This window comes from Sarcophilus harrisii, chromosome 4, assembly GCF_902635505.1.
Source record: "Sarcophilus harrisii chromosome 4, mSarHar1.11, whole genome shotgun sequence".
NCBI classification, from domain to species: Eukaryota; Metazoa; Chordata; class Mammalia; order Dasyuromorphia; family Dasyuridae; genus Sarcophilus; species Sarcophilus harrisii.
The window spans coordinates 417,586,401-417,597,039 of NC_045429.1; the positions used below are offsets into that span (position 1 = coordinate 417,586,401).

Sequence of the window (10,639 nt, forward strand, 5' to 3'; positions counted from 1 at the left end):
AACAGAAAGCAGAAAGAAGAATTGGGAGTCTATAATAGTAATCCATTTTAGGGAAGATTGGGTCCTGAATTAAGACGGATAGTAAGGAAATAGACACATTTTGAATGTAACTTGACTCTCAACCAATATGTGTTAGGGAAAGGCATTCCTATGTTCCTATAGCCTACAGAATGTGATTCCAGATTGAGAATATGGATATAACCTTGTGTCATTGCATAAGAGGCAAAGTTGACCCAAGAGAAAAGGAGAAACAATATTATCTTGATAGAAGAAAGAAAATGTGTGGTTATGGACTCTTATTGAGAACCAATGCTAAATGTGACTCAGGAATTGAACTAAAATAATATAAAAATAATATGCTATGTGATCCAAATTGGAGAATATTCCCTGAATATTCTCAAGATTTTCAAAGCAGCATTATTCATTTCTTAAAAATAGAAATTCAGAGTAATCCAGGAAAAGTAAATGAGCATAAATGGATGATGAATTTGATAGAGACAGAGAAATGGAATAATTGTATCTCATCTATTGAATTTTATTTGTTTATTAAGAATTATTTTATTAAAAAACAAATAGATAAGTAAATATGGCTCATGGAGAGGCATGGATAGAGCTCTCTGGAATGTTGGCCACTGCTTTTCCCAAGAAATTGATTTCTGCCTTGAGATGAATGGAAGGGATTGGCCACTCTATTTTTCCTAAAAGAGAGAGAGGACCCTTAGAATTATGTCTATATGTTCTCCTCAGTGTCCACCCACATATTTCTGATTTAAGTACATGGGGTTTTTTAGGTCCAAAAAGCCACTTTCCTAGTGTACTATCTCCTAAAGGAAAGAAGATGCCCCAAACTTAAAACACTCACTAGTTTGGCTTCTTCCCACCAAATACAAGTTATATATTAGTCTATCACAAACAAGAACTACTAAGAAAATACAATTATCCTAGCAAAAAACAGAGGTTGGAGAAATTATACATATTAAAATAGACAAGTCACATGAGTGAATGAGGTCTTTAGATAAGAGTAAGTAAGTAAGCCTTCAGAGTTCACTTAACAGAAAGGACCCAAGAGGAATTTGCCTGAATGCTCTGAGAAAGAAAAGTGGAAATGAAATAACAACACAACAACAATAACAGTATTAGATTAGCAATGCATATATTGGATTTAACATATATTTTTACCATGTTTAACATATATTGGGTTATTTGACATTTCGGGGAGGGGGGTGCGGGAAGGCGGGAAATTGGAACACAAGATTTTGCAAGGGTCAATGTTGAATCCATGCCTATGTTTTGAAAATAAAAAGCTCTAATAAAAAATTAAAAAAAAAAAAAGATTAGCAATGAAGGGGGAAATAATATGAAATAAATGATTAAAGGAAGGTTTTTTTTTTTAATTGGAATGACTTTTCATCACATTCATAAACAGATGAGAAAAAGTCACTGGTGAGAGATTGAAAATGCATGAGATTAAAATATTAGATAAATATTGCTTATGAATAGATCAAGTCAATATGATAAAAATGACATTTCTATCTAAATATACTTAATAAAATACAAATTGAATACCAAAGAAATATTTTATGGGAAAAATAACAATTCATCTGGAAAAACAGAAGATCAAGAATATCAAGAGAATCAGTGAAAAAAAAATATAATGCAAGGCAGACTTACAGAAACGGATTTCAGACTATATTACAAAGGAGTAATCACCAAGACAATTCAGTATTGGCTAAAATGCAAATTGGTGGATCCAGTGAAATAAATTAGGTATATAAAGTAGTAAATGACTATAGTAATGTAACGTTAGATAAACCCAAAGATCCAAGCTTTGGGACAAGAATTCACTATTTGACAGAAATTTCTGGGAAATTAAAAAGCACTGTAGAAGAAACCCTAGGAAAGACTAACATCCCACACTAAAAATACCAAGATAAGTTTAAATTGCTACATGAGCTGAACATAAAAAATACTATCGTAAGCAAATTAGTAGAGCATAAAAAATTTACCTGTGAGATAAAAGAACTAAAGAACTCAGTGTAGATTGAAGCATGTTTTTTCACTTTCTTGCTTTTTTTCTCCCATCATTGCTAGTGTGTTTTGTACAATTTCACATTTGTAATTGATATCATTTACTTGCCTTTTCCATAACTGGGAGAGATATTGAAGAGAGGGAGAGAATCTGAAACTTGGAATTTAGTTATTTTTTAAAATAGTGTTTTATTTTTCCAAATACATGTAAAGATAGTTTTCCACATATATTTTTGTAAAACTTTGTGTTCTATAATTTTCTCCTTTCTGTCCATTCCCAAAACAGCAAGTAATTTGATATATGTTAAATGTGTGCAATTCTTCTAAATGTATTTCCATATTTGCCACATTGTATGAGAAAAATTAGGCCAAAAAGAAAAAAAACCAAGCAAACAAAAAGATGAAAATACTGTGTTTTGATCTACATTCAGTCTCCATTGGATGGGATTGGCATTTTCCATCCCAAGTCTATTGGAATTGCTCTATCACTGCATTGTTGAGAAGCGCCAAGTCCATAACAGTTGATCATCTTGTTGTTACTATCTATACAATGTTCTCCTGGTTCTACTCACTTCATTCAGCATCAGTTCTTGTAGGTATTTCCAGGATTTTCTGAAATCAACCTGCTCATTATTTCTTAAAGAGCAATAATAATCCATTACCTTAATATACCATAAGTTATTCAGCCATTCCCCAGCTGATGGGCATCTGCTCAATTTCCAGTTCCTTGGCACTACAAAAAGAGCTTCTACAAACATTTTTGCACAAATAGGTTCTTTCCCCTATTTTATGATCTTTTGGGGATACAGAACCAATAGTGACACTGCTAGATCAAAGGATACACATAGTATTATAGTCCTTTGGGCATAGTTCCAAATTACTCTCCAGAATAGTTGAATCATTTCACGACTGCACCAAGAATGCATTAGTATTAAGTTTAAAATTTTTAAAAATGAGTGTTAAAGTTTGTTAAAAATTAAAACTGTATATTATTGGGAAACATTTAACAAAATAAGTAAAATACAAAATATATAAACAAGAAAATGAGAATGAAAAAGGCCCTTGGAGATGTTGAAGGAAATTAAATGGAGTGCTAATTGAATTTTTAGGCTTAGCAAATGTGGGATTTTGTTTGGCTTGATGTCATGTGTATATTTGTATAAGGGTTTTTTTCTTTTTCTTTCAATGTGAATGGGAAAGTAGAATAAAGAAACTGATAAGAAAATTGCTGAAAAATGTCAGAAGAAAGCAAGCAAGGAAGGAAAGATGAAAGAGTCATTAAAACATTTTTTAATGCATAGAAGAAAACAGAAGGAAACACAAGCTTTAAAAAGTTTGAATTTACTATACTGTTGTTCAGTCATTCAGTTATGTTTGACTCTGTATGACTCCATGGACTTTTGTCCTTGGAGTTTTCTTGGCAAAGATACTGAAGTGACCATTTCCTTCTCCAGCATGTCCCCATTTATAGATAAGTAACTGAAGCAAATATTTAGGGATTGTAATTTGCCTAGAATCATATAACTAGTAAATATCTGAAGCCAGATCTTCTAATTCTAACTCAGATCTTGCAAGCCCAATGCTCTGTCCACTGGACCATCTAGATGTATATAAGGAAAAACTAACTGTAGTTAATCGAGATTCCTATTTTCATGTGAAATCCTTTTCAACATTCTGTTGTGCAAATGAAAATGCTAGTTTTATTCAGTGTTTGTTAAATTCTAAACAATTTTTAAAGTGCTTTGTACATCTTAAAATGCTATTGGGGAAAGGAAAAAATAGGAAAGATTGAAAGATTAGCCTTAATTAGTAAAAATAACTCTTCTCCTGGAAAGATTTAAATGAATTGATGTTGAATGAAGGAAATAGAACCAGAACATTGTATACAGTAATAAGATTATGTGATAATTAACTATGATGTACTTGGCTCTTTTGTGCCTTCCACATTCCAGTGAGAGAAATATGGAGACTTAATATGGATCAAAGCATTATATTTTCACTTTTTTCTTTCTCATGGTTTTTTCCCCTTTGTTCTGATTTTTATTGAACATCATGACAAATATTTAAAAGAGTTGGACATATTTAACCTATATCAGATTTCTTGCTGTTTTGGGGAAGAGGATAGTAAAAGAGGGAAAAAATATGGGAATGTAAAGTCTTACAAAAACGAATGTTGAAAACTATCTTTACATGTATTTGGAAAATAAAATCCTATAAAAATTTTTTTTAAAAGAAATAACTCTTCTTCTGTGACCAAAGGGAAGGAGGAGGGATTTGCTATTATGTAGAAATTTTGACTAATGCAAGAAAGTAGCTTGTGCACTTCATTTTGATGGCTTTAGCCTCATGTTATAATTTATCTCAATTTTTGAGGGACTACATCTCCGGAATTCAATTGTAAATAAATGGATAAATATTATACATACTTCAGTTTTATTTATGTTCTATATAACCTCTCTAGAATATATTGAATAAGGTTCAAAATTGAATCTTATTAAAATATTGAAAAATATGAGATTAATTATTTGAGGATATTTAAACTAGATGATCTCTGAGGCAAATATATAATATGAATATATAATAGAGCTAAAATAACAATATTATAGCACAAAAAATATTTTTAAAAATTTGATTTTTTTTATTATCTTAAAGAGCATGGTTTCAGATGAAGACAAATTTCAAAAACTATACAAGAGTTATCCTCAAGCTTCTCATCAAAGTGTTGCAACACCAAAGAAGGTAAAATTAGGAATTTTAATTCAGAATTAAATTTTTAAAATTACACTTATTCATTAAACAGTAACATATTTGTCTTTCTATTTTTGTTGTAGAATCAGAGACCTTTATCTTTAACAACTCCAGGATCAGCACTGAAATTTGCAGCTATGAGAAAAATGAGAGAAGATGGTTGGGCTGCAGTTTCTAAAGTGGACAGGAAAAAAAAAATAAAGGAAGCAGAAAAGCTATTTACTTAAAATTTAGTTAAATGGTAGAACTAACTAGTTTAATAACATAAAATTTGTTACAATAGATTTTGTTTTGTCTTTGGTAGTTCATGATTTTTTATTTAGGCTGTCCTAAGTTTTCTAGAAATAGACAAAGCTTTAAATTGCTTTTGCATTTGTGTAAAAGACTTAATTTTCCTTTGCTATATTTTAGGTTTAAATATAAATAATTGTATATTACTTGAAAAGTTATAACTGTATTCAATTCATTAAATACAGTTTTGCTATTGCTATTATTTTGATTCAGGTTGTTGTTGCCCAAATTTTTTTTAAGAAGACTATTGACTGAAATTTTCTGTTGATTTTTGTTTCAAACAGTATTTATTTTTCATTCTACTGTGAGAACATTTTGAACATAAATAGTTCTTATAGGCCCAGTGTAGTCAGTCAAGACACATTACTACAAAGTTAGTTACTGAAATATTATTTTGTCATACAAAAAACCTTTTACATAAATTACTTTACATGGATATGTTTATACAAAAAAATTCATATAAATACTACTATATATATAAATGATTCTTCTGTGTATATATATAAAATTGTTTTCACAAAAATCTCTCATGTAAATTTTATTTTTAGATTTTTCTGAGAGAATTTTGTATGTATGCAAGGATTCTAAATTCTCTTCTCTATATACACTATTTCACTTGATGATCTCATCAGTTCCCATGAATTCAATTATCATCTCTATGTTAAATGGTTTTCAAATCTTCTTTTCAAATTTCTATGCTGATCTCCAGCTCCTGTCTCCAACTTCTTATTAGATATCTAAAACAGGATATTTTTAAACACCAAAACTGAACTCATTATCTCTTTAAGAATATCTATTACTATTTAGAATACCACCATCATGCCAATACCCCAGACTCACAAAGTCATTATGACTCCTCATCCTCACTCACCGCCTATATCCAATCTATTGCCAAGACCCATCAATTTTATTTTCATAATATCTTTCACATGTGCCCCCTTCCCTCCTTTCACACTGCACCTTGTTGTAGGCTCTCAGTACCTAAAATTTGTATACTACAACAATCTGTTGATTGGTTTCCCTACTATAAATCTTTCCCCACTCTAGCCCATTTTCCACTCAACTGTCAAAGATCTTCCTAAAAGGACATGTCTGACTACGTTGCCTTCCCAGTTCAGTGTACTCTAATAATTGCTCCCTATCACCTCCAGGATTAAATATAAAACCTTATACTTAGCATTCATAACCCTTGTAACCTGTTCCTTTCCTCCATCTTTCTAGTCTTCTTACACTTTATCCCCCTCCCTAGTATCTGAGTTCCACTGTATTGTCCTCTTTGTTTCCTGCATAAGACACTCCATCTCCAGGCTCTGGCCATTCCCATGTTTGAAATGCTTTTCCTCCTCAGGTGTTCCTGGTTTGAAGTCACAGCTAAAATCCCATTTTATACAAGGTAGTTTTCCTGATACCCCCTTAATTCTAGTGCTTTTGTGTATTATTTCTAATTTATCCTGTATATGGCTTGTTTACATAGGTGATTGCATGTTTCCTGCATTAGATTGTAAGCTTCTGGAGAGCAAGGACTGTCTTACCTTTCTATGAATTCCTGTCAGATAATAGGTACTTAATAAATGTTTATTGACTGACACTGGTTGATATTCTGGTTTCTTACTTTTTGACCTTTTTTTTTTTGGAAACTATTTTGTTCAATTTGAATTCGTCAAATAAATTTTGTTCATGTTTAGTTATGTCTGACTCTTCATAGCCCCATTTGTTTGTGTGGCAAAGATGCTGGAGTGGTTTGTCATTTCCTTCTCCAGCTCATTTTATAGATGAGGAACTGAGGGAAACAGGGTTAAGTGACTTGCCCAGGATCATACTGCTAGCTAGTAAATGTGTGAAGCCAGATTTGAACATAGGAAGAGGAGTGTTCCTGACTACAGAATTGGGTTCTCTATCCACTGTGCCACCTAGCTGCCCCTTATCAAACATTAACTTCCTATTCTATACAAGACAAAGAGGTAGTGTGGTCAGAACATGGCAGTCTGTGTCTGGACAACTTGGATTCAGTTCCTGTCTCTGACACATGCTGCTGGCTATATTGCCTTAAGTACTTATAACAAATACAGTGATAACTTTTGCCTCCAAAAGCACCAAATTAAATTTTATATTATATAAAATTTTATTCTGCCTATGAAAATTTTAACATAAATTATAAAACTATAAAATAATTATAATTTTTTATGCAGGATATTCTGTAAAAAATATAAAAAAGTAATTTAGAAAGTCCCATGTTTACTATTATTTGTAAGGCATTGTATTTATTTCACAAATTTTGTATTATATAATTAGCAGTTTAATACAATAAATTGCAACTTGGAAAATTGTTTAACATGAAATATATAACATGTATCCAAATATATACATATATGGAACATGAGTGACAACATATTATATATAATATAAACCTAATATATAATACATAAATATATAATTATGATTACATAAAGCAGATAAATGTATAAACTTTGAACTTTTTTATTTGAACAAAAGTTTGCAATATTTGACTCAAAACCAAACAGACACAATCTTAAATCTGGTTTTACATCATTGATTTCTGTCTTTTGATTTAAAACAAGAATGAAGTGAGACTCATAATGGAAAATGCTATCCACTGTAGAGAAAGCACCAATGGAAGGTAAATGCACATGGAAGCATACTATTCCCCGCCCCCTTTTTTTGTTTCTTTTAACATGACTAATATGGAAATATCTTTTACATGATTTCAGGTATGTGACATCAAATTGCTTAACATTTTAGGGAAGGGCTGGAGAGAGAATGAAAATTTGGAGCTCAAAATGGATGTCAAAAATTGTCTTTACATGTAATTGGAAAAAAAAATACTACTGAAAAATCTACTCAAAAGTGATTTTCTTCTCTTCTACCATTGCCTCCTCACAGAAACTCTTATTGAAAGACTGAACAATGTTGCCAAATGATTTATCAGTACATAATCCAGATAGAATAATAAATAAATGGAAGAAAACTTTAAATTAGGTCAGCCAAGTGAAACTGTGGATACAGTGCCAGTTTTAGAGTGAGGAAAACTTGAGTTCAAAGCTGGTCTCAGACATTTATTAGCTGTGCAACCCTGGGCCAGTCATTTAACCTTATTTACTTCAATTTCCTCACCTGTAAAATGAGCTGAAAAAGAAAATGGTGAACCAGTCCACCTTTGCCAAGAAAACTTTGAATACAGTCACAAAGAGACGCTAATCAAGTTTGTATTAGAAAACAATACTGCAGTAACAGGTAAGAATGTTTCTGCAGAATATTTGTAATGGGCCATGATGATTTTCAAGATGGCTTGTAATGTGCATGCCCAGGAATCATGGTTTTTAAAAAGCACAAATATTTTAAACATCATGGTCACCTGATTACTTGGAAAATGAAATATAATTGCAAGATAGTGGAGGAGAATGAGAGAGCTGCTCTAGTGTAGTGTGCAAGAGGGTATATACATTAATCTGATAATCTGTTGGGAATTGGTTTGTGCTTGAATATCAAACATCTGAGGAAGACTGGAAAAAATTTGATAATAGATTGTGAAACTAAGAAGAACATGTTGTACTTAGATATAGAAGCAGTCAGTGATGTAATCACTGCAAAAAAATAATCAAAAAGTGCATATTCATGGCAGTTTTGAAAAAAAACTATAATGCTTCAAATAAGCACATGCTTATTGTCATAGAGCAATAGATACATATATGGTAACATAACATATATTGGATTGCTTGCTGTCTAGGGGAGGGAGACTGGGGAAGGGAGGAAGAAAAATTTGGAACACAGGGTTTTGCAGGGACGAATGTTGAAATCTCTCTTTGCACGTATTTTGAAAATAAGAAGCTATTAAAAAACAAACGACAATCTCTACCCTTAACTGATATCCAATTGGGTGAGAGACAAACACACACGCGCATGTGGATATAAGGTAATTTTGGGGAAGGACACTAGTAACTATTGTTCAATTGTTTTTAGTCATGACACCATTAAAAAAAAGTATGTTTTGGCAAAGAATCTGGAGTAATTTGTCATCTCCTTCTTCAGAGGATTAAGGTAAACAAAAGTAAAGTGACTTGCCCAGACAACTAGTAAGTGTGTCTGGGCCAAGTTTGAACTCAGGCCTGCCTTACTCCAGGCCCAGCATGCTATCTACTGCACCACCTAACTGACTACTAGAACCTAGGGTTCTTTGAACCTTAGGGATTCATAAAAGACTAATGTTAGAAGGAAACAAGGCTAAGAGACAGAAGTGTGGAGGGATGGCATTCTAGGCATGGAGGACAACCAATATAAAGGGAGATAGTCACAAGAAGTCTGGTATGATTAGAATCAGAGAAGAAGGATCATAATCTATAAAAAGGCAGGAATATAGGTTGGAATTCAGTCATAAAAAGATTTACAAGCAAACAGTTTAGATTTGATCTTAAAAGATTATTAATTTTGAGGATTTTTAAGTTGATTAAGAACTTTGCTTACCTAATGTAAATCTTTTAATTGATTGATTGAATAGAGATTATCCAGACTTTATTCACATTTAACTCAGACACCAAACTGACGGACTCAGAAAATGTGTTCTGATCAGACAAAGTTATCAAGGCAAAGTACCTGGTCAGTTACTTTAAATGAGATGGGATGATTGACGGATTAATTGATTGACTCAGTTTTGATCCCCACCCTTACACTGCTACTTTGCATTTAATTGTAAATTATGTTGTTTCTTCCTAGTAAAATGTAAAATCCTTGAAGGCAGGAAGTATTTTATTTTTTTATGTGTATCCCCAGCTCCTAATTTACTGCCCGGTAAATAAAAGATAGTTAAAAAATGCTTGATGACTGATTGCATAAGTTCTCACCACTAAGTTGGTGAGGCTCCATTCTTTCCTGACAATCACAACTGAGTTTCTTTGCTGTGAGTCTTCCTGAAGTTGGATTTTGCTACCATCTGCTGGTCTTTGGTTACTACACAGCTTCTGTCTTCCATTGAAGTAGAGATGGCTTTTTTGCTTAAAGGCTAATTTTTTAGTGATATAAACACCATCCAGCTTTGCCCATCTACTAAGATAGTATTTTGGACTCCAATATTTATATGAATTAGGGCCAGAATATTTCTTCTAATTCCTTTTGTATACCATGTCTACCTCCTCAGCAAAGTTGCAAAGGATTTGGTGCAAGTAGCAGCAAGGACTCTTACCCAACAAAATTTCCATCATGCTGTACATATTCTATGTGAATCACAAGAACAGATATGAATGAAGAACACTTGAAAAGGCTAATTACTTTTGCCCTCCTCCCAACAATAATCAAAACCTCTGTGTTCTCAAGACATGAATTGAGTCAGAGTTTCCTATATGGAAAAACATATAAAAAAGACTGATTTGCATAGATAGATCATAGAATAAGCAAAGTTCTCACATAAAATAAGGCTTATAAGTTGAAGATAGATGGTAGATTATAAAATAAATGTCAGTCAAATATTTATTTAGTGCTTCCTTTGTGTCAGGTACTATGATAAACACTGGCAATTTAAGTATAAAAAAGAGAGTCCCTGCCTTCAACGAGTTTATAATCT

General features: G+C 32.1%; 1 protein-coding gene across 1 annotated transcript in view; it reads left to right on the forward strand.

Moving 5' to 3' along the window:
* The window catches only part of SYCP1 (synaptonemal complex protein 1), an 88,961-nt gene extending 82,306 nt beyond the window's left edge, over window positions 1-6,655 (forward strand). Inside the window, exons 32-33 of the mRNA XM_031967350.1 lie at window positions 4,681-4,767; window positions 4,860-6,655. Of these exons, the coding sequence (XP_031823210.1) occupies window positions 4,681-4,767; window positions 4,860-5,003 (231 nt within the window). The 3' untranslated portion in view covers window positions 5,004-6,655. The remainder of the gene's footprint in view (window positions 1-4,680; window positions 4,768-4,859) is intronic.
* Window positions 6,656-10,639: the final 3,984 nt, after the last annotated feature.